Here is a 23,394-nt window from a genome sequence, read left to right on the forward strand (position 1 = left end):
AGGGCTGCACTGTGCCAGCCACTGGGGCCTTTTAAAGTAAGCTGTGGCATGATCGCTAAAGAAACTATCATCTAGACTAAGAACTGCAGTCTTTTCCATTCTTCCATTCATGCCTGAAACATATGACTGCCATCGCCAAGCAAGCGTGGTGCACTACCACCAAGTGCCAGCAATAGTCCACCATGGGACTCCAACAGAAGTCTCTCCACATCCTGACTTCAAAACCATACTTTTGGGCTGGTCTATTTGGTCCAGTTTTAGGAGGTGGGATTTTGTTAGGCATGAGCGAACTCTCCAGAAAGCATGCACAGAGAACATCATCTTTCTTTATCCCAAAGATCAAGAGAGGAATGACTCTGGTGCAGCAGGAATCTAGTACACTGACCATAGAGGATATTGAAGACCCGTTTTAGAGTTAGGTGGATGAGTTACTCATCACAAATGACACAGCTATCCAATCCACATTATTACAAGTGAAATATATCCTAGAGGACTTGTAATAAAGTGGACAGTATATCTATCAGTTTTGTGACAAAGTAACCCATTCACCAAACTCCAATTCACAGCCTGCGTTTGGAAGGAGGAACAAACTCAGCATGTATTTATTCAAACATACCATCACAATATTCAGGTAGCTTCATTGGGTCCTATTTTCAAAAAGCACAAAACATACAGTCATGTGGTCACATTAGGAATGGCCGGGAACCCCACAATTTTAAATGTTCACGTTTGAAGTTGTCATATTTTCTTGAACGTTGACATTTGACACATATTTGCTTGCATGCTTGTATGGATAATAACCCATGAAATAACTTTGCTTACATTTACACATCTTTGTAGGCATATTATCTGAGCCCTAAACATTCTATACAAAAGCTTAAGTTCACTGCGCAAAATTATGTTGTTTATAATTGTTCGCTCAGCGACAGCTTTATAAGGATAGGATCAATGATGAAAGCCTGACTGGGACTTTGGCATAGCAACATGAGTGAAGTTTATTATATAAATGACATTACTCCTTTGCCTAATCAGAGAAGCATTCCGCTGACACTGTTGAGTTCGCCCCATGCTGGATTTCCAGCCCAGCTGAAACCTGTTTACCTCCTGAGGAGGATGGTGTCCAGCTCTACATCAAGACGGGCTCCCAGATTAAATATACTTACAGGTAACTGGGGAGTTAGATTACCCTACAAGGATTCTGGCAGATTCACCCACCCGAGGCACACTAGGATAGGGAGTGCTACGTAGGAGCACAAATATAACTGTAAACATTTGCAAGCATATATTCTATGTGACAGCACAATGTTTGCAATATTTCAGTTCTTTACCATTGCTGTGATGCTGATTTCTCTGTTCTGTTTCCTCCTATTGATTATTGCAATGCACGTATTTTACACAAGAATCTTATTGCTTCAATGAATATTGAAATGCCAATATAAGTTATCACGCCTACTCATCCTAACTAACCTGCCCTGGTGCAAAATTGTGCCTTGAATCTCTACCTTTTATTTCTCACACTATTTTTCAATGCTATGTATCAGCCGCATTGTAACAACTCAGTACTGAGACCAGCACCCAATTACATGCAGACTCTAGCACCATACCTATCTAGTTAGAACCAGTGCTTAATTAGTAAAAGAATGAGAGCTGGTGGCCAAATCTCTGCTCAGTAGCCCGTGGCCGGAGCTATTAAATGTTGGTGCATCCAATGCCAAGGCTGCGTAGTCTGGAATCAACGCATGCCTTGTTTATTCATTAGCACACACTTCCTGCCCTTTTATTTCACTCTTGTAGGTTTATGGGTTGTAATTTATGGTTCCATATTTCTCATCCTCTGTCTTTCCACTTTGTGTCTTTTCCCTCTCTTGCTCTTGGTAAATGGTAAATGTCTAATGTGAAAAAATAAGAGCCAGTCTCCAAAAATGAGCGCGATGGGCCCCACCAGTTCAAATTAAGTACTTTTTGGAACATAGAATTGATAAAACAATTAGTCACATTATACGTAATAGATTTGGCATAAGCTCCATACCTTTTCCTCCAAAATTACAACAGCACTTTGGTTTCCTCCAGCTATGATCTTATAGGTTCTTCCTGAGGTACAATTTTGTCCATGAATATCGCTCTCTGAAAATTAAAGGGAAGTTTACGTCAGTTGTTTATACTTTACAAAATGAAGGCACAAGCAATCATGTTAACAAATTAACAAGATAATACTGACTCCCTAATTCTAAAAGTGCACTATCTCTTTTATGACTAGCTAAGACACATTAATGGCAGTCATTGCTTGTTACTTATTTTTATATTTTTATGTTTGAACAAACAATAATATAACATGAAAAAAATACACTCCATGTCAAACTTCTTTTGTTTTCCTTCAGTTTTGACAGGACAGGGGCTTTCAATTTTAACTTTTATTCCTTGGTACTATCCTTACTTCTTTTTTTAAATAAGATACCTATCGCTATAGTTTTGTAGCTTAGAGCTATTTTAGAGTGTTAGTGCAGGGGAGCGGCGGAGCTGGTTCAAGGAGGGGTGCCCACGCATGGTCACTGTGAGGTTTGAGATGTCTGCACCTCAGCCTTCCTGACACAGCAGGTAAGAGGGTGGGCAGGGGAGCGGGTCTGGCTGTGAGACTTCCTCACCTTGAACCACAAGCTGCAGCCCCACCCTCCCCTACTGTCTACCAGGGACAGTGCTTGGGAAAAGCTTGTCTGCAGAGTTTCTTAATGTGGTCCTTTCCCCGCTCCCCCCTGCATCAGTGTCAGGGTCTCCACTTTCCGCCCACGGGAATGAAGGCTGTGCATTTCCATTGTCTGGGAAGGGTCTCCTCCTCCCGTCTTGGATGGCGTGAAACCAGGGGCATCCAAATGGATCCACTTTGCTCTTATTATTAATACAGAGAGATCTTTATGGATGAAAATCAGAAGACGTCTGCTCCAGCATTTTCAGAATTTTCTTTTCGGTGTTAGCATTATTTACTCGTATATTCTCTTATTTTGTTATGATCACGAGGTTACTGCTTCCTTAAAGAGCTGCGTAAATCTCTGAATATTTTCCCAGTATATGAATCCAGTCATTACTTTACACTTTCAACCCCTGTGCTGATCAGCTGGCCTTGCTGAAGCGGTTGTTTTATAGTAGCTGAGCAGTGGACATTCTGTTCATCTGAATCTTGTGCCAAACGTACCTAATAAAGCTCTACATTGCATGCAAATAATGTTTATTTCTAGTGTTACATCTGCCGACAGCATGCCATCTCAAAAAGCATGCAGTCAAAGGATGCAAGAAAACTGCATGAAAACTGACCTTAAGTTAAAATGTCTGATTGTTACCACTCCTTTTTTCTTTCATATAAACCACACTAAGGGGCATATTACGAAGTCCGCCTGCCACCGTAACGGAACCGACCGCCATTGCTACGGGTGGTGCTGTAAGCAGCACCCAACGCAATGTTAAAGCCCATGTTGTGCATTGCCATGCACAATGTGACAGGCACCGCGCGCTGCCTGCCACCTTGTGGAGGCAATAATGGGGGGTACCATAGGTACCCCCAGTGCTGCCACCCACCCCCCACCCCCTGGGGGCCCGCAATGGTCCCCCACATTGTATCCCGCATGCCTTTCCATGGCGGAGTCTCTGCCATGGAAAGGCATTCCACCGAAGGCATCATAATATGGATGGCGGTACCTTGACCATATTGTGTGCCTTTTCCGCCCAGCCGGCAATCCGACTGGTGGAAAAGCGGTGGACGGTCTTTCCGTCCGCCTCGGTGCACTTCGGCATACTAATATGGCGGGGGTGAAACAGGAACATTTGGTGGGCGGATCGCCACCGCCAACAAGGCTGTGGCGATCCGCCCGAGATCCTAATAGGCCCCTTACTTCTCAATTCAATTCTCAATTCAAAAGATACTTTATTTAGACAATAAAGTATATCAAAGTGCCTAAAACTACAAATAACCTTAACACAATGGTTGTTATCACAATTTTTCAAAGGTCTCCGTAATTTAACAAATAATTCATAATTCATGATCAGTACTTACTAGTAAAAATGGTTAAAATACGTATCAGTGTAAAGTGGATAGCTTAATAACACTACATTTGATTAAAAAACGAAGCAATACTATCAAAGCATTAGAAATTAATTTGATTAAAAAGTAACATTTTTCAGAAAGCGTCTACTCCCTCAATTTGAGATTCAGAGTATATTTGTAATTGGTTCTCCACGCATCCTAGAAATGTTACCAGTTTTGTAATCACTTGTGGCTGCTCATTGTTCAGTAAAAAATTAACGGCAGATGGTATTGTACGTGTCCCCTCCTTGATCCATAGGAGCCTAAGAAATCTTTTGCGCTCAACCAGCAGTATAGGACATATACAGAGCAAATTAGTTTTTACCTCCTGAGATAGGTTGAACAGCCGACAAATTGTTGACTCTGATTTGTCTGCCCATGGTTGAGACAGATCTACAGATGAGAAGGTTACCATCCGAATCTGCGGAAATTTCTTCTTATGATAGGTGGAGAAAGATTAATTTATATATGCTTGCGGGCCTTTACTGTCATAGCTACCAAGGACCAGGTAAGAGTGTTTTCTTTTAGCAAATACTCTTTGATCTGATTTCCATGATATTGTTTTTACAATTCTGTTCAGGAGTGTTTTGAACTGTAAATGAGGTAATTTTAAGTGCCATAGTTCCCTTGATTGAGTCAGAACCGGGGCTACATCTAGGGCTTGTGAGCAGATGTCTGAATGTTTTATGCTGTTAAAGCCTGCAACTTCAAGCCAGATGACATGGTTTAATGATCCTTGCAGAGCAGATCTTGTAGAGTGCAGGTATTTTATTATGCTGGCCATTTGTACAAGCATTTGATCATGTAATGTGAATTACAGCCTAATTTGTGCTGGCGTGATGTTACGTGGCAGTTGAAATTAAGACCTGAACACTGCGCTCTGTGCTTTGTTCAAAAAGGACCCCAATTTTCCCGGATAAGCCTCTGAGCCATATGACAATGTTGTCACCAGTATAGCAGAGACAATTTTTAGAAGTGCCTTGAAAGAGAATTTATTTGTGCCCTTGGATATTGTCCTAAAAAGCATCTTGCAACGAGGCTAATTTTGGTTTTAGCGAGTTAAAGTGTAGTAAATGACCTCCTTTGTTAACCAGCCAGCAGCCCAGATATTTATATTGATTCCCGATGGTCAGGCGACTGTTGTCAAGGTGCCAATGGTGCAGTTCATTATTTTCCCGTACAAAAATAACTATGTTTATTTTCTCATAGTTAATCTGCATAGCACTTGCCTTACAGTGCGTGGCTAGGGCATCCAACCATCTTTGAAGCCCCACTGGCGTCTGCATACAGCAGAGAAGAGATATGTTGATTCGCTAGTTTGGGAGCATGACTAGTTAACTAAATTTAATGCAGGAACCAAATTGCACATATACAGATTAAAAAGAGTCGGTGCTAAAACGCACCCCTGTTTGACACCTTGTTCCGTGTTAATTTTATCTGAGACTGCCATATGACCTCCTAGTTTTACTCTCGCCCACGTGTTGGTAAAAAAGCAGTATGATGAATTGCAATAAAGGTTCTGGAATTTTCCAAGCAATAAGTTTGGTCCACAGTAGGTGACGGATGACGTGGTCAAAAGCTTTACTGTCATCAATAAAGCAACAAAACAGCTGTTCCTTTTTCTGGATTTGTTGGGTGGCAAGCATCCTTATGCCCGCCACCAGATTGTCTATGGTGCCCGCTTGCGTTCTAAAACCAGTTTGGTGGAAGCAGAGCAAGTGATTTGACATTGTCCAGTCTTGTAAGTCCTCAAGTAATAGCGAGGCAAAATATTTTGCCTCAATGTCCGTTGATGCAACATGTCTGTAACTGTCTGGAGTAGAGATAGGGCCTTTTTTGTATATGGGGTGGAGAATCGAGCCTTGAGAGGATGAGGGCACTGTATGCTGTACTATACATCTCTTAAATACATTTTACAATGTTCTAGACCAGAAATTGATGCCGTGATACCATTCGGGCCTGGCTCTCCGTCTCCTCTACTTTTACAGATTAACATTACAATTCTGCCTGAATCAATAGTTGTCGCGTATTGTAGACTTTTGGATGCGGTCGATAATGACGTAGTTTGTATCAAATTATATTCGATTAAGCCTGATGCTTCAATGGTGTTTATGCGAGAAGCTTTATTTAGCGAGGTCACATGCATTATCCATTTTTCAGTGATAACATTATTCCCATTTTTGGCGCTGATTAATGATTCCCTGTTCAATCTATTTACAATCATCCAAAAACGTCTTACATTTCTTTGCCTACATGCCATGAACAGTTCAGCTTGGACCCATTCCTCATGATCTCGTTTGGCTTGCCACATCTGTTTTTGTACTCTAAACGCAGTGTTTTAACCTCACTAATTAGTTTTGGGTTTGCTTGACTTTTGAGTGCACGGCACTTCTTGTTAAGTGACCTGTTTAACATCCTTAACTTCTTTGTGTACCAAGGTTTAGAGGTCGTAAGAGGTCGCAAGTTTTAAGCAGACGGGAACTGACTTGTTGCTGACAATGAAGGCAATTAATGATTGTACTAACTTTCCCAGTCGCTAATACATTCCATTAATGGAGTCCCCTTATCAGCTATAACAGTTTTCCAGTCATCATACTTTGTTGAAGGTTTCGCACTCCATTTAATCTGTCTCCATGTGTGGTGGTTTTTTGTCCCTATCACTGTTAGTGATGGGTTCCTATTGGTTGTAGTGCAGAGACCCCAAACCTGGGGCATATGATCACTTTCACAACGTAGCTCGATCGAATATGATTGCATACTATTAAAGAGCGTGACAGTATCATCAAATACAGCTGACCTTTTTGGGCAATAATGCGTGGTAGATATTGGTTGGTCTCCTGCAATGCAGCCATTCAGTGCACACATTGAGAATGCCTCTAGTGTTGCAAGTAGTGAGCACCCCAAGGAATCAGTTCTTTGCAAGCAAAAAACTTGTGTTGGAATTCGCCACTGGATATCCTCCATTTTTTCTGCCATGCTTCGGTAGGGATTCTCCAACATATTTAAGTGAAAATCTCCAGTTAATAAAAAATGAGATTCCATGTATCTCAAGTAACTAGCTGTTCTAATTTCTTCACACTATTGTTTCTCTGCCAATGCTGGATGGATGTAAACTTTTATTAAAAATAAATTGCAGATTAAACAGTCAAATTACCAGTTTTTGATTTCCAAACATTGTAAATATTTATTACCAGTCTCATGCTCCCCGTTGCATGGCCCTTTGTGTGTGTTCTAGTTGCGGGGCAATGAAACTCACAGTATTCTTCAACTCTAATCAGTACACAAGGTAGTGGTGGATAGTGAGTCGCACAATCACATAAACAATTTAAATCAGATGATGGGGCAGTTTGATACAGTATATATAATCAACTGTGAGACACATGTAAAGAAGGTGCAGACTCGAGGTCAGATACCCCACTACCAAGGATATCGGTTAAACAGGTCAAACATGGCCCGTAATATGAACAAACAAAAAAACCCCGGCACTCTTCATCAAATTGACAACAATCACATTTGTTTGAAATTAATCATATGAGCTGCACGCACCAAGTAATATAGAGAGGAAACCAATTGGTATAGAGAATGTCATGAAACGTACAAATGTGGGCTGTGAACTCAGTTTTAATGATTGTCAGACACAAAGCACTTCATCTAGCGTGTAACATCACATGTCAGATAAGACATCAGACAAAGAAGATTTTTTTGTTGGTATACACATCTCAGTTCTTGCAGTTCTTGTAAATGCAAGGGTTGACACGTGGAGCGTTCTATCTGAAAAAGCCAACGCGCGTTTCGTCACCACCGTGACTTCCTCAAGGCTGTAAGGTAATAGTAGAACAAACATTGAAGTGTTCTGACATAAGTGCACAAGATACATTAAATGTCCATTTCTAAAAAGTTTGTTTAAATACTACTAGAAAGATGTATATCGGTGACAGAAGACCGCTTAAAAACGATTTCTATGTTTTAATATCACCCTAGAATCATGAGCCAAGAATAAGTAAAAAGACATACAGAGATTGAAGTGATGTGGGAAGCGTGAAAAGACTCCAAGCACAGTAGAGACAGTCAAACAAAAGAATTCAAAGATCTGGCCAACTAAACAGGTGTTCGTAGTTATGAAAAGAAAACTGAAAACCAGTGAAGAGGATCTATAGATCAATGTCCACTCCCAAGATTTAGTGAGAAAAAAACTGCTCCATTAATCTGAGAAAAGGATAAAAGAGTATTTTAACGAGAAGTAAAGTGAATCTGAAGTGGTCCCCCTGTTGACCCCAAATATACCGAGTCATAGGATAAGAATTGAAAAGTGTATATGGAAAAATTGTGTAGTCCACATTCATTTAGTTCACCTTCAATCTCTGTATGTCTTTTTACTTATTCCTGGCTCATGATTCTAGGGTGATATTAAAACATAGAAATCGTTTTTAAGCGGTCTTCTGTCACCGATATATCTCTTTCTAGTAGTATTTAAACAAACTTTTTAGAAATCAACATTTAAAGTATCTTGTGCACTTATGTCAGAACACTTCAATGTTTGTTCTACTATTACCTTACAGCCTTGAGGAAGTCACGGTGGTGACGAAACGCGCGTTGGCTGTTTCAGACAGAACGCTCCACGTGTCAACCCTTGCATTTACAAGAACTGCAAGAACTGAGATGTGTATACCAACAAAAACATCTTCTTTGTCTGATGTCTTATCTGACATGTCATGTTACACGCTAGATGAAGTGCTTTGTGTCTGACAATCATTAAAACTGAGTTCACAGCACACATTTGTACGTTTCATGACATTCTCTATACCAATTGGTTTCCTCTCTATATTACTTGGTGCGTGCAGCTCATATGATTAATTTCAAACAAATGTGATTGTTTTCAATTTGATGAAGAGTGCCGGGGTTTTTTTGTTTGTTAGTATTCTTCAACTATTGACTCCTTCTCACACCAAGATTCCTGAATGCATATAATATCATGCACCATTAGAAAGGTCTTGGCCTCACTATCGGTTAGTAAATTTTAAAGACCTGTGACATTCCAGGAAATTACCGTAATTATTGAATTCTTTATCTTATTTCCTGTTTCCTTTATGGTTTTATCCCGTCTTGAATGTCACTGGTTGTTTGAGCTGGCCAGTGTACTTCTCAACCATACATGTCTCCTCTGTCTCTATACAGCCTACTCTGTCTTATGTATGGGTGCCTTACTATCTATTATTGCATTTCTACAAATAGTTCACACTTCATTTCAAAGATCGCAATGAACTCTTTTTTAATTAATACCTCTGCATCCCATCTAACTCATTTATTAATCGCACTAACTGTCTGCATTAACTCATTTACCCCCAACTAATGATCAACCTAACTCCTACTAATTTATTTTTCCACAAAGAAACTTAAGTAAATGTATAGAATGGTTTCCATGACTGCAAATTATTAATTTTAATAACCAACATTAACCAATAAAAACACCTGGACTAACTCCTAACCTTGGGTTCCCAGAGCAGCGTGCTGCCTGTCGTAAATCGCTTCAGTGCCTTGTCAGGGGTAGTAGGCGCTACATAAATGCAAATACATTACAATATAATGCATGCTGTGCATAGTCCCACTCGGAACAGCATCTTGTTTACTTGGAAAAATTGAAAATTGTGTGTTTTGGCATTTGGCATGTCACATGACTCACGAGGATGTCAACTTAAATCCATGTTGTCCGACACATTAGATGCAATCTTCAGATATTTTTAAAATCATAGTTCTATCGTCTTTTACTTATATTTACTCTTCTATTTCCTATTTCTCTACTCATTTGTATCACTCTCCCACTTCTATGTAATCTACTTCATGAATTCTGCAAATTCCTCTTATTCTCCCATTATTTAAGCCCTGACGCACATCATCCAAACAGCTGTAGCAGTATCCTTCCACATGCAATAGCATTCATTGTCCAAGAGCTGCAAAGACCACTAAAGCAAAAATGATCTTCTGAAACAGGAGGTAACTGTTTTATGTTCCCTCTCAGCATTTACCTTCAGCTGTTTTATGCCTATTCCTTCCCTCCTCACAGATGCATACCCATATCCTTTCTGTGACCTAGGTTCCTATTACACATTATTTGTGTATTTTCATGCTCTGCAGAAGGTTGCTCAATTGGTACAGTGAACACATCAAGTCCTTGTCAGTAGCTGCTATCCTGTATCTCCTTCAGTGTAGACACACTACTGCCTGCTCTGATGATGAATTTCAACTCAGCAGGCAAACAGTCCACTTGAAAGGAACCATTCAATGCCTGAGGGTTTCACCACCATGGTACTGCGTACTCCATCTTAGATAGTATGTACGTTGCGCCACTCTGCTCACCTGGACTTCGCTTGACACTAGTAGATCTTTCCACAAGGGCCAGTGTAAGTGAAAGAGTGGACAAGGCACAGGTTACCCAAATAGGCTTTAATAATTTCCTAAAGTAACTGGTTGAAATAATAACAAGCAATTTTAAGGTTAAATCCCTATTTACAAAAAAATGCAATCTTTGTTGAAATAACTGACACAGATAAATGGGAGTGCAATCATACAGTATGACGAGATATTACCTGGCAACTGCATGGGTAGTGCCACAAATCTGCCATGCATGTCTCCATTTCTTCTTTGTTGCTGTTCTTCACCCCCAAATAAGTATACTATCTTTGAAGAAGTAACATAAGCAAGTGTGTGATGTCTGATAGGGAATAAATACAGAGAATTAATAAAATATGCTACAGAAGTCTGGCTGCAGCCAACTGATTTACTTTTTTTATTGTTCATTAAAGAGCTCACAATTAGTCATCATAACCTGAAGGTAACAGTGTTATACTCTGATTTAGGTGTAATCAGTGCTTTAAATGGGAAAAAATAAGTGCAGGTACTCATCAAATTGAGCTGGGGTGCGGGGCAAGGGGCGGAGCTGAGGGCGGGGCATGATTATATAAAGACACTACTGCCATCTGTCAAGTAATCATTTTGCCCTTGAATTCCACTTATCAATAGTCTCAAATTTCCTGCATGTGCAAATTCCCTTTGCACATGTGGGCATGGCATATGTAGACAATTAATGACCTGTCTCCTACTATGCCCCTTTCAACTGTGTAAGCCACCCATTGTGTTTAAAGGGACATGTTATGTTTGGACTATGCCACAGAATTTCCAGTACAAATTTACGAGCTTTAGAAATATGCATAATGATCTGCTCAGTGTGATATTAGTAGTGCCGTGACCATGGCCAAGTACTGTTTGATTTTGGGCCCTTACTACTTGATCATGGACCAGCAGTGCTTGATTCAGTGCCAGCATTGTGTGTTGTTAAGCCAGAGATGTATGCTCTTGCGCTCGTGTTGAGTAAGATTGGGTCAGCAATAGGTAAGACTGAGCCAGCACTCTGTTGGATTGACTCATTGCATTGAGACCTTGACTCACTCATGCATGATTTTGATTATTCTTTTTATCGCCAGTATGTGATCTTGCATAAGCAGTGTGTGATGTTGATCCAACATTGCCTGTTCTTGGGCCATCAACTAGCCGATTTTGACCAAGCAGTGTCTGTTATTGGTTCAGTACTGTGTGACCTTGACTCACAATGCAGGAAATTTGACCAGTGTGTTCCTGGTTCAGCACTGTGTGATCTTGAGCCATCCAGGCCTGATCTTGAGCCATTGGTGTGATATTAGCCTATGCTGGATGATATCTTGTTCCAGTCCTGTGGGTTGTTGGCTCAGTCCTGTCTGATCTTGGCTCAGTTATTTCAGATCCTTTCCAGGGCTTTGTTACCCATTGAGGCACAGCCTATGAAAAGACAAGGGAGAGCAGTACCCGGTTCCGAATGGCAAAACTCATGACACAGGTGAGAGATTTTTAGCTTAATATTATGTTTGAACGTTCTCATATTTTCCTTTCATTCTGATGAAAGCTAACTGAAAATAAAATTTTATTGAAATGTAGGTCATCTCTAAAACTATTCCAAAGTATCCCCAATATATAGTCATGCAAACAATGACCTCTGTATTGTGTAGTGTCATGGTCCTTCCACCTATCGTTACTACCATGGAAGGGGATTGCAGGGGCAGTTCCTACAGAACAGCTACAACACGCACAATGACATCACTGCTTTGCCAAATTTTTAATTTTCATTTGGTAATACCTGTACACTAGGTAATATCTGTACAGCTCTAGGCACCACCCCCATTTGCACCACAGTTTTTAAGTGGTCCTCATTTGAATGGCTCCATCCTCACTACTTCTTAAACACACTGGGCATATTTATGAAGTTTGCTGTGTGTATGGGGACAGACCACACCAGACCATGCCAAAGGAACCTCAGAATCAATGTGACAGATTAAGAACTGTGCACAAATCACTGTGGGTGATGTTGGGCCTGCACAATGATGTAGGCCAGGATATGTGACCCCAGGACTTTGAGATATTGGGCATTGGTGAGATGGTTTGTGAAGTTTGGGCCATTTATTTATTTTGAACGAGTGTAGTTTCATAATGGGGCTGTGCTTTGTAATACCAGGTCTGCGCCTTGTGATACAGCAACAACGCTGTGTGACATTGGCCTAACTCTGTGTATTTAGATGGACTGTGTGTGCACACTGTATTGAGATTGGTGCTTTCAATACACCAACATTATGTACAAGGAATTGTACGTATATCTCATTAAATGTTGAAAAGCTCCACTTTGATTATGAGCACAACTCTGCTCTATTTGAAGAGAGCCTTTATTCTTTCAAGGTTAACTCCAAATAGCAAGTTATTATAATTACTGTTTGTACACATTTCCTATCAAGTAACTTTCTGTAGACATTATATATGAATGTGGATTATTTCAGGCCGGCATTGTATACCAAGCATAGATAGTGTGATAAATAGGCTATTTTTGCACCAGATGTAGACTCTTATGTATACTCATGACAGAAAAGTATTTCGGTTAGCCAGATGCGCTCATTGTATCAGTGATTGTTATGAACTTACAACATAAATGCCATTATAATGAGTTAGTTTATTAAAATTGAGTAAAAAAGCATCCATGGGTCTCTGGTTGTTGACTCTGAAAGCACCCTGCAGGGGTAGACCAAACTGTTCCAAGAGGATGTAGCTACACACTGTGAATAAAGTGTGAAAGAATGCCTTTCAGGGCCCAATCCTTCTTTACACAATGATATTGAGAATGGTTTAACTTTAGATATGCTAAAGGGGAAGTTGAATACCTGTAGGGAGAGGTCCCCCCATTGAAAACAGAAGGAGCCTCTTAACCTTCAGTGCAGCCACTCTCTCCCAGCAAAATTACTATTAGCACAATTGAGTTAATGGTCAGCCACCTCTGAGGCTTCGGATTAGCAAAAATAATGAGTTAAAGTAGTTTCAGCACACCAAAACACATGATAAATGTATGAACATAAAGTGGTTCACACCATACAAAAAATGTAATGAAGGACAAACAATGTGTTCTGCTTTAGTTTCTGCATTTTTTTTTATATTTGCAGCATCAGTTCTTATTTGTTTGTATTAGGTACAACATTCATACATTCTCTTGCCCATGAGCACGCGTTCACACACCAAGTAGACATGCCCACACAAAACATTCCTCACATTTTCTTTCAACTACCAAGGGTTAATGTCCCGATGCTCTCTCTGTCGCTTCCGCTCTCACACACAAAAGCAGTCATTCACTGGCACAAAAGGCTCACAACAGAATTAAAAACGTTGTTTTAAATTTTTACCTCCCAAGGCTTTCTTCTTTCAGACTCTCAGCCAGTTGCCTGGACTTTCAGTGCCTGCACAATTTCACACCTGTGATTTACAGTGCAGGGTCTGATCGGACCCTATCACTCACAGCGTGATACTGAGCTTGCTACACCTGCCACACTAACAAAATGTAAATGAGCAGCGGCTCGGCACAGGGCTACAGTGGTGCGTTGGCTGAGAGTGGCGTTCAGGCAGTCTCATCATCAGCAGCACAAGTACCACTGTGCCTACCAGTCATTAGTGCCGGTACGCTCCCTGGCAATGAAAAAGTGCCGCACTCAGGAGGATAAAAATAAAAAGTGCTGGTACTCAGTACCGGTGAGTACTGGCCTATTTAAAGCACTGGGTGTAATGCATTCTTTCTCTGCTTTCCCTGTTACCTGCTGCTCAGCCACTATGTGTGATGTAATGGAAAGTTGGTGAGTGCCTGGCCTGGGAAAGTGTCAGATGGAGAGAGTGAGCTGTGCAGTAGGATGCTGCTCCTGGTGGTGCATATACATTCACCTTATAACCCGTAACCTGTAACTAAGATTTATCTTCTTCAATAAACCTACATCATATAACTTACGTGGCCTGCCTATCACGGAATTATCTCTATTTGCAACACTGGCGACGAGTTGGAAACTAACCTATGGGGCCGATTACGATGTCAGTTGGAAAGGCTCCAGACGGCATTCGGATTTTCCCAATCCGTGTTGGAACCCAAGTTTCCGACCGACTCAGACACATTTACAACCGACCGATTATTATGGTGGGTAACTGTTAGGTCTGTCCAACTCGGTTCCGACTGGCATTCAGAGATTCCGAGTCGGTCGGAGCTGAATTGTACAGCTCTACGGACAGCATTTACGACAGACCGACTACGATGTCAGATTCCGACAGCCTTTCCGATTCAGTCTGTCTGGCATGAAAAGGCTGTCGGAAACTGACTTTGGGGGCCCCTAGCAGGCCCCCCTTCACCCAGAGGCCTCCAAAAAGCCCCCATGGGACTCCTCCTTACAACCATGCACAGTGTGGCAGGCACCATGGGGTGCCCGCCACAAGGTGCAAGGTTTTCGGCAACCACTTCCCTTTGTCAATGGGAGACTGTGTTGTTTGTCAGAACACAGGCTCCTATTGCAGTCAATTAGAGTCCGACCGACCGCTGTTTGAAAACATCGTAATCGGTCGATCGGACTCCCCGAAACTGAGTCGGTCAGAAACGTATCCGACAAGGAGTCGGTAGAATTGCTTTCTGACCGACATCGTAATCGGCCCCTATGGGTGAAAACAGATTGAAGAAGAAGTGAATCTACTGGAAAAAACTACGAGAAAAGAGAATGAAGAATTGAGAAGAAAAGAGACACATGAAGAGGAGAGTAGATGCCCTGAACCCCACCAATGTCTTAATTTGTCATACAGCCTACTGACTTTGAGGGTGCTCTACAGCATTACACATGATTGAACAGTCAGCCTATGGTTAACGGAAGCGTAAAAGCTTTGGACCTGTTGATTTATGCAGATTGATGCTGACCTGTAACCTGTATTTTAGGACCGCAGTAGCAGCAACTGAAGATTGTACCAGCGGTGAGTTTCAAGATAAACCGTTACCTGAAGCACGAGAGTTGATTTGACTGTGCACGTGTCGCTGCACGAGCTCCAAGGAAGCCATAACAAGACTTGCTGGTGGGGAGTGATCCTGCAGTGTGTAAAGCAATAACAGTGTGGCAGACGTTGTGAGCACATGACTGGTGAGCTGCAGTACTATTTGTTTTAATGGGGTCTGCGTGACACACTGTCATATAAGGCATTAGACTGCCTTTGAGGTGTGGAGGAGCGCGTGTCCCTATACTGTTGAGGAGCGTGTTCCCCCTTATTGTTGTAATGCAAGAGTCCAAGGCGGCGTTTGAATTGGTCACGAGGATGCCATGCGCTGCTTTTGACAATCTGAGAGCAAGGACTGTTTGAGGCAGTGTAGCAATAGCGAGGACCCTGGAGGCTGTTCAGCGTTCCAGGCACATGTAATGTACGCTCTGAAGGGGACTCACATATGCAACAGATCAAAGGCTGTAACACGTACTGCTGCGACTAAGGGAAAATAGGAAGTTTAATAGGAAGCACGTTGAAACCCATGTGAACGTGAGGAGAATTATAAACTTAAATACCACTGCAGCCATCGTCAGCTAATTATGGTAGCGTACAAACTGAAGTGAGGAAAAGTTCAGCTAAAATAAAGGAGTTTGCATTGAAATTGACAGTAGCAGTGACAGTTGCTCACCTCACTGAGATTAGTTTCACTCTATGTGAACTGTGTAAGTTGGACCTATGAGCATAGTTGATTAAGGTTTGGGTGAGAGGTTGCTTTGTGAAAGCCATGTTGACATTGCAGTTGTTCCACTTGAGGAAAATCTGTTTTGTAAGAGTAGCATTTTATTATAGTGTTCCTGGTCCCGCAAGGTATGCAGGAGAGGGTGTGTGTGCATGTAGTGTCCCTGGTATTGCTTGTTATGCAGTGTATTGTAAGAAGTTATTTAGGGTCATGTTTCGCAGCACCCCAAGTTTACAAGGAGTTTTTGTGAGTGGAGGGAGTGTGAGTTTCCCTTGTTTTGGGATGAGTGGTTCTAAGTTTATGCAGTGTCCTGCTGTTGCACGGATGAGCCAGCGTTGAAAGGTACCATTTGCCTACTCCTGTAGTGAGGGTTGGAAGACATTCATTTTTTTATGAGTGATTGTGGGTTGAAAGACACCCATTGCCACATGATTCTAAGTTCATGTAGTCTCCTGTTGCTGCAAGGATGAGCAAGGGTTGAAAGATACCCTTTTCCTACTGTTTGAGTGAGGGTTGAAAGACACCCATTTTGTTATGAACAATGGATGGGATGAGTATGGGTTGGAAAGGACCCTTTGCCTAATTCTTGAATGAGGGATGAAAGATACCTATTCAGAAGCCATGGTCGTGTGTACACTAGAGGGCATGAGTAGTCTCTGGTCCTGTCATTTATCTAGTAGGTTTACAAAGGTGTGCAGTAGAGGGTTGTGAGTAGTCCCTGGTACTGTTTAGTCCTTCCTAAGGGGTTAAGCATTAAGGGCCTAATTACTAGTTCAGAGGTCCATCGGAACACCAAACCCGTGGTGGCTGTGCAGCCACTGCCGCAACGGCGGTCCGACCGCCGTATTCCGAGTTTGGCAGTCGGATCACCATAGGACTGCTGCAACCACTGAGGATCCATGATCCCGCTGTGGTGTTGCACCGGTCACAGGCGGCAATATGCTGGTGGTGCCGCTGCGGCACCGCCAAGCATATTACGAGTTTCCACACTGCCCTCCTTTTCATGCCGCTGAGCCCTCCATGAAATTAGTGGCGATGAGGAAACTGAGGGATCCCTGTTGCCTCTGGGCCTGGAGGTGCATGCAGGGGGGCACATGTTGTGCCCCCAGTATGTATGCAACCCCTGTTCCTGCACGGTATGGACTGCATGACATGGTGCTGTCAATGCAGTGCAGTAACGTGCTTTGGCGATCCCATGGCGTGCCTTTCCAAGGATCACGAACTGCCATGGGACCGCCCAAGCACCGACTGCTGGCCCAGGATTAACTCCTAATCTGGCGGGTGGTCTGACTACGGGTTTGGCGGACTTCCTCTGGGGCGCTGGTGTAGCAGTCCGCAGGAAGTCCACCAAACCCCAAAATCGAGCCCGAAGTGTGTCCAGTAGAGGGTGTGAGAAGTTCTCTGGTACTGCCATGCATTCCATAGTTTTGATAATTTATGAGTGGAGCAGTAATTTTATTACCTTTGATAATATGCAGTAGGAGAAGTGATATGTTAATAGTTGTATAACTCACAGCTTTATATATTTTTAACTTTGTGAGCTTCTTGAAGTGTGAAGTTTGTAAAAGTTTAAAAAAGATGGACAGCTTTAGTGCTATTTGTGCATCAGAAAGGAATTCCAGCTGCTAGACGATGCTACAATGACCAGCAAGTGGACTTGACAGCCATCCCTTGTTCTGTTTGATAGCCCCATCCTGTCAATGTCATGAATCTAGCTGGCCACACCATGCTGGGTGCCTTTGACTGACCACCCCTACTTAATCACCCATCCAGACCGCCTTACCCTGAGAAGTAGCCTGTACACGCCACACTAAAAAACATTTCTCACATTTCCTCTTGTAGTTGTGTGAAACCTGTATTGCACCTTTTTAGGATTCCGTGGCTTGTTATCAAAGAGCTGTGCTTCGAAACGCGAAAGGCACACAAAGAACACTGAAAAAAAATGCCTTTTGCTTTTACTAGATCAGCTGTGGAGTGTATATTTGAAGTGGGGACACATTGATGAACATGTAACTGAACTGCAGTCCAGCCATGAAGACTGCACCACCCCGAGTTGGGGCCATGAAAGCCTGGAAATCCGGAGCTGGTTGGGACAGTAGATCAGCACAAATTACAGAGCATTAGAAGTTATGCGTTTCAGTATGTCGACGTGCACCCTGGCAGCCTGTGATCAAGGAGCTGTGCTCCGAAACACATAAGGCAAACAAAGAACTCTCAATTAAAAATGCCTTTTGCTTTTACTAGATCTGCTGTGGAGTGCATCTTTGAAGTGGGGACACATTGATGAGCACTATATATATATATATATATATATATATATATATATATATATATATATTTATATATATAATTAAAAATGTAACTATAGACCTTTTTAAATACATCTAATTTTAAAATTAAAATAGAATAAAGTACATAATATATACAATGAAGAAGCGACATAATATAAAACTGCAAATAAACATACAACAAGGTTGTATTTAATACTTCACACTAAATATAGAAATAGACACAAAATATAAAAACAATATTTTAACAATTTAGAAAAAATTGCATTTACAGAAATAAAAACGCATTTAAAAATTATATAAACAAATTAATAGTTAAAGTAATATAATAAACATGAAAAAATAAATAAACATTTAAAAACAAAATATAGGGTGGCATGGTCTGGCCACGTAGGAAGATGGCCGCCTAATTGAAGAGCTCTGCTTCGGGCCGGCACCCATATGGAGACAGCATTATTTACAGCATCTCCAGGACTGTCACTGAAGAGTTCCTGAGCAAACTGAAATCAGAGCCATGCCTGGGATATGTTTCCGTAGCCCAATGACCTCTTCTTGACCCCTTTTCAAGCTGTGGAATTTCTGAGAGAAAGTGCGCAGGCCGGGCCTTGTGAAGCCTTTGAAGCCCCTGGCCTCGCATTGTCATCGCGCCTGCTTATCTGACTAGCTTGTGGCATTGACAGTGTGAAGATTCATGAGGTAGGTGCTCTCCCCACTCTGACCCTCACAGCTCTATCATTATTTCAGTCAACAATGGCTGGAGGGAGTTTATACATGAAAATCCTTGGCAATTAAGTTATTTTCAGAGTTAAGCTGGGAGTTTCCACACGCACTGCTCTTGATAAATGACGCTTTTACCACACATTGAATCACCTCAGAATTGTGTCTGCGCTCAGCACCTCTGGACTGCAACATTTTATTTCTAAATAATTGCTGGTTCATGTGTCACCTTTTTGTCTCCGAGACTGTTTTTTGAGCTAAACTTGCTCTAATTTCTGTCAGCTTGTCTCTGGAGTTAAATGAAAGCCTTTCGTCTTCCTTTCAACAATATACAGACTGCTGGAATTTCTGTGTAAACTGCCTTTGACTAGGAAAAAAGAGCAAAACAAATTTATTTGTATTTTTAAACCTTTTGGCACAACTTGCTTCATCAATGCATAATCGCCGCCTCTCAATTTGTTTGTGTTACCTCACAACATCAGCTGCCTGAGCCAATATACTGGGTTATTATTATTTTTTTATTTTTATTTTTTTTAAATAAATAAAACCCAACAAATATCTATATGTTTCATGTTATGTCAAAACAAGTTAAATAACTAAAATTCACTTCATTCTTATTGGCAAGCTTGATTCATTCTTCTTCTTTACTGCTTCAAGTGTCTGCGGTAATGCCTAATAACAAGAACGGAAACAAGCCTACTAAGCAGTAACCTTTTGCTGACGCATTAAAACTATCAAGTAATATGTCTGCGAAGAGCTCTGCCTCATCACCACCTGCTCAACCTCGCACTACTTCCAAGGTAATATCAGGTGACACTATGGGCCGTCTCTTTCAGGAAATTTCAACCATTAGTAGCCGCCTAACAGAAATGGACATTAACATTTCTTCCCTTGCATTGGAAACCAAATCAATAAGAGCAGATATTGTGCAATTCCATACTAAAACAGAAGGCTTGGATCAATGCTTGACTGCTGTTGAAAATAAATTCGACACATTACAAAGCAGAGATCAAGAATTATTATTTCTCCGTAGCAAGCTGGTGGATTTGGAAGATCGCAGCCGGAGAGATAACATCTGTTTTTTTGGCTTTCCAGAGAAAATTGAAGGTCTGAATACTGGAGCCTTCTTGTGTGAAATTATTCCAAAATTGGTTGGTATTCGATTTGAACCCATGCTTGAAATTCAACGTGCGCATCGTCTTGGCCCTCCGTGTAAGGATCTAAATTCCCGCCCAAGACCCCTCATTGCTTGCATTTTGCGGCATGATCAGGTTCGACAACTACTGACTGTGGTACGTACACAGAATTCTTATAGTTATGAGGATCATGAAATTCGTATGGCTGCTGATTTTTCCCGAGAAACTAATGAACGACGAAAAGCATTTTTATCCATGAGGCCATTGCTGTGAAAAATGGACATCAAATACGGCTTGTTTGATCCAGCCCGTTTTCGTGTTACTAAGAATGGAGAATCAAGAGACTTCTACAATCCAGATGAGCTACAGCGCTTCTTGGATGACATGATGCTGCAAGATATGGATATTCAACATAAGTCTACGCCTCAGACTTCTCAAAGTTCTCAATCTACTCATCACCTTCCAGATGGTAGACGTCGTATCACAGGTGAAGCTCGTCAACGTGGTAGAGAGCTTGAGAGATTGAACCGCACCCAAGAAGATAAAAACTCAGCTTTGCAGACAGTATCTAATCTTACTCAAGATCATCACAGAGACAAATCTCGCTCTCCTTTAAAGTCCACCTCAGATGGAGAGTAGTCCTTGACAACATATCTCTTCTCTTGCTAATTACAAGATTTAGCTTAAATCTCTCAGGTTTATGCTATACAGGGAGACAAGCATCCTCACCATTCCAGATGAGTATTTTCCGCACTCTTTCTGTATTTATTTACTCATTCTTGTTAATGGTTTCCAATATCTATTTGCGTATGCCTTCGATTTGAAACTTATTTAAGCTGTTTCCAAATTTTTATAAAAATGTATTTTAAATATATTACTTATTATTGTACCTCATAGGACTTTTATGTGCTATCTCCAATAGATATATTTGTATTTATTCTAATGATAAATCTGTTTATAATCTCCTACCTACATATCTATTACTAATTTTAAGATGGAATATGGTTCTTAGTAGCGTATTTTCTTTTTTTTAATAATTAATAACTATTCTAGTTCATAACTCCCATGTTCATATTTCACAGAAATATCCTACCTTTATATTCAGCAGATGGACATTATCTACACTATTTCTCTCTCTATTCCCTTATTATTGTTGCCAATGTTCAACATAAGATGGTTTTCTTGTTCTTCTATATACTTTAAGGTTTGAATTTGTATATGTTAATAATTATTATATATATATATTAATTGTTCCGCTTGGGATGAATGTTTATTACATTGGCCGTTTTATTATTTATTAATGCTGGTATTTATTGGTTACTGTTTCTTTTCTCATATTTATTCAATTGCTAGTCTGTCATTTGAATTGTATTTATTTTACTGGTAATCCTTTTTACAACTATGCCTGCTAAATAATATTTATAGTTATGAATACAATCTATTATTTATTTGATCCTTTATGATATGTCTAGAATGAAATATTCTTGTTTATATTATTGACACGTATGTCCCTTTAGAATATTTTCTAGATCTCTTTATTCTATTTCCCAGACACGCCCAGGTACATGCTTTATAATGCTTGGTACTTCCCTTCACAGATCACCATCAAGTGTAATTGGGCTCTATAGATCCTAATATTTTCAATAATAATCGGTCCTGGTTTCTGCTTAGTCCTCCTGGTGGGGGCCTTGCCTGGAGCGGTGTTCTTGTGAACCCAGACCCGCGGTTAAAGTTTTTGATCCTGTAGTACTCTGTACACCAGTTTATTGTAACTTGAACGTATTTTCTATTCTTTCTACACAATAAATTTTTTCTTCTTATTGACAAGCAGATTTTAGAACAATTTTTATACTTGTTACTGGAAAACCTTTCCTCCATAACTCATTTTATTCTGTCTACGAAAGTTAAACAAAACTTTCAATACTCCTGCAAATATGGTTGTTTCCCATGCCTTGTGTGCAATATCATGGAATGTTCATGGTTTGACGCATTATATTAAGAGGAAAAAAGTTTCTCATATCTCCAATCCAAAAAAGTATAGACACATCTTGACGAATTTGAATAAAAAAATTGTGTAGAGACTGGGTAGGAAAGGTTTTCCACAGCAGTATTCATGTGGTGTGGCAATTCTCATTCGAAAAACCCTTCCAGTTATGGTATCCAAAACATGGGTAGATCCGGATGGTCGTTATGTCTTTGCTAAACTGCGTATTGGTGATACTCATATCTGTGTGGGATCAGTCTATGCCCGATAGGTTCCAAAAAATCCTTTCTCCTACATCTGAATCGTTTGTTGTCAGAGATTGATGCTTCACAATACCTTATAGGTGGTGATTGGACTTTGGTGAGAGATCCGATTCTTGACAGGACAGGCCCTTTTGATAAACATAATGCTGCAGACAGGGCCCTCATGAATGACATAATTGATGATAACCTCCTTGTTGGTCACTGGCGTCTTGCACACCCGGATGACACTGAATACACCTTCACGTCCCTCACTCATGGAACTCTGTCTCGGTTGGACTACTTTTTAATCTCCCAAGGTATAGTCCAATCAGTTCAGGAATCCCATATTTTGGAAGCATCAATATCTGATCACTCTCCAGTCTTATTACAGTTACAAACAGGGATAGCAAGACCAGGTCGCAAACCTTGGAGGATGAATATTCAACGTCACAAAACTCCTAAGGGTAAAACACAATTACAGGATCATCTTCACAATTATCTTTCCTTAAATCAAGGTTCTGTGACTTCTGGCAGGACTATGTGGGCTGCTGCTAAAGCTACCATCCGGGGGCAACTTATGCGGGATGCAGCTCAGGCCAATAAAAAAAATGCTACTCGACAGAAAGAATTAGAACAAGACATTGAGCAATTCAGCCGTTTATATACCAAAAAACCCAATTTACAAAATCGGAAATCATTAGAACAAGCCTGTATGGCACTAAATAGTCTCTTCACTTCCAAGGCAGAATATGCCCTACAAAAAATGAAAGGGAGGCATTATGAACAGGGAGAAAAGGCGGGTAGACTCTTAGCAGCACAATTGCGACAAAGAGAAGTTGCAATGGCTATCCCAGCCTTAAAATCACTTACAGGTAT

At 40.9% G+C, this 23,394-nt stretch overlaps 1 protein-coding gene across 2 annotated transcripts in view; it reads right to left on the bottom strand.

Moving 5' to 3' along the window:
• LOC146866328 (E3 ISG15--protein ligase HERC5-like) overlaps nucleotides 1-23,394 on the bottom strand; it is a 389,340-nt gene that overhangs the window by 271,368 nt on the left and 94,578 nt on the right. For both annotated transcript variants that reach the window (XM_085635608.1, XM_085635616.1), the window contains 2 exons: nucleotides 10,657-10,781; nucleotides 2,030-2,124 (listed from right to left, as the gene is read on the bottom strand). In XM_085635608.1, the coding sequence (XP_085491734.1) occupies nucleotides 2,030-2,124; nucleotides 10,657-10,781 (220 nt within the window). The remainder of the gene's footprint in view (nucleotides 1-2,029; nucleotides 2,125-10,656; nucleotides 10,782-23,394) is intronic.

Source organism: Triturus cristatus, chromosome 2_1, assembly GCF_964204655.1.
Source record: "Triturus cristatus chromosome 2_1, aTriCri1.1, whole genome shotgun sequence".
NCBI classification, from domain to species: Eukaryota; Metazoa; Chordata; class Amphibia; order Caudata; family Salamandridae; genus Triturus; species Triturus cristatus.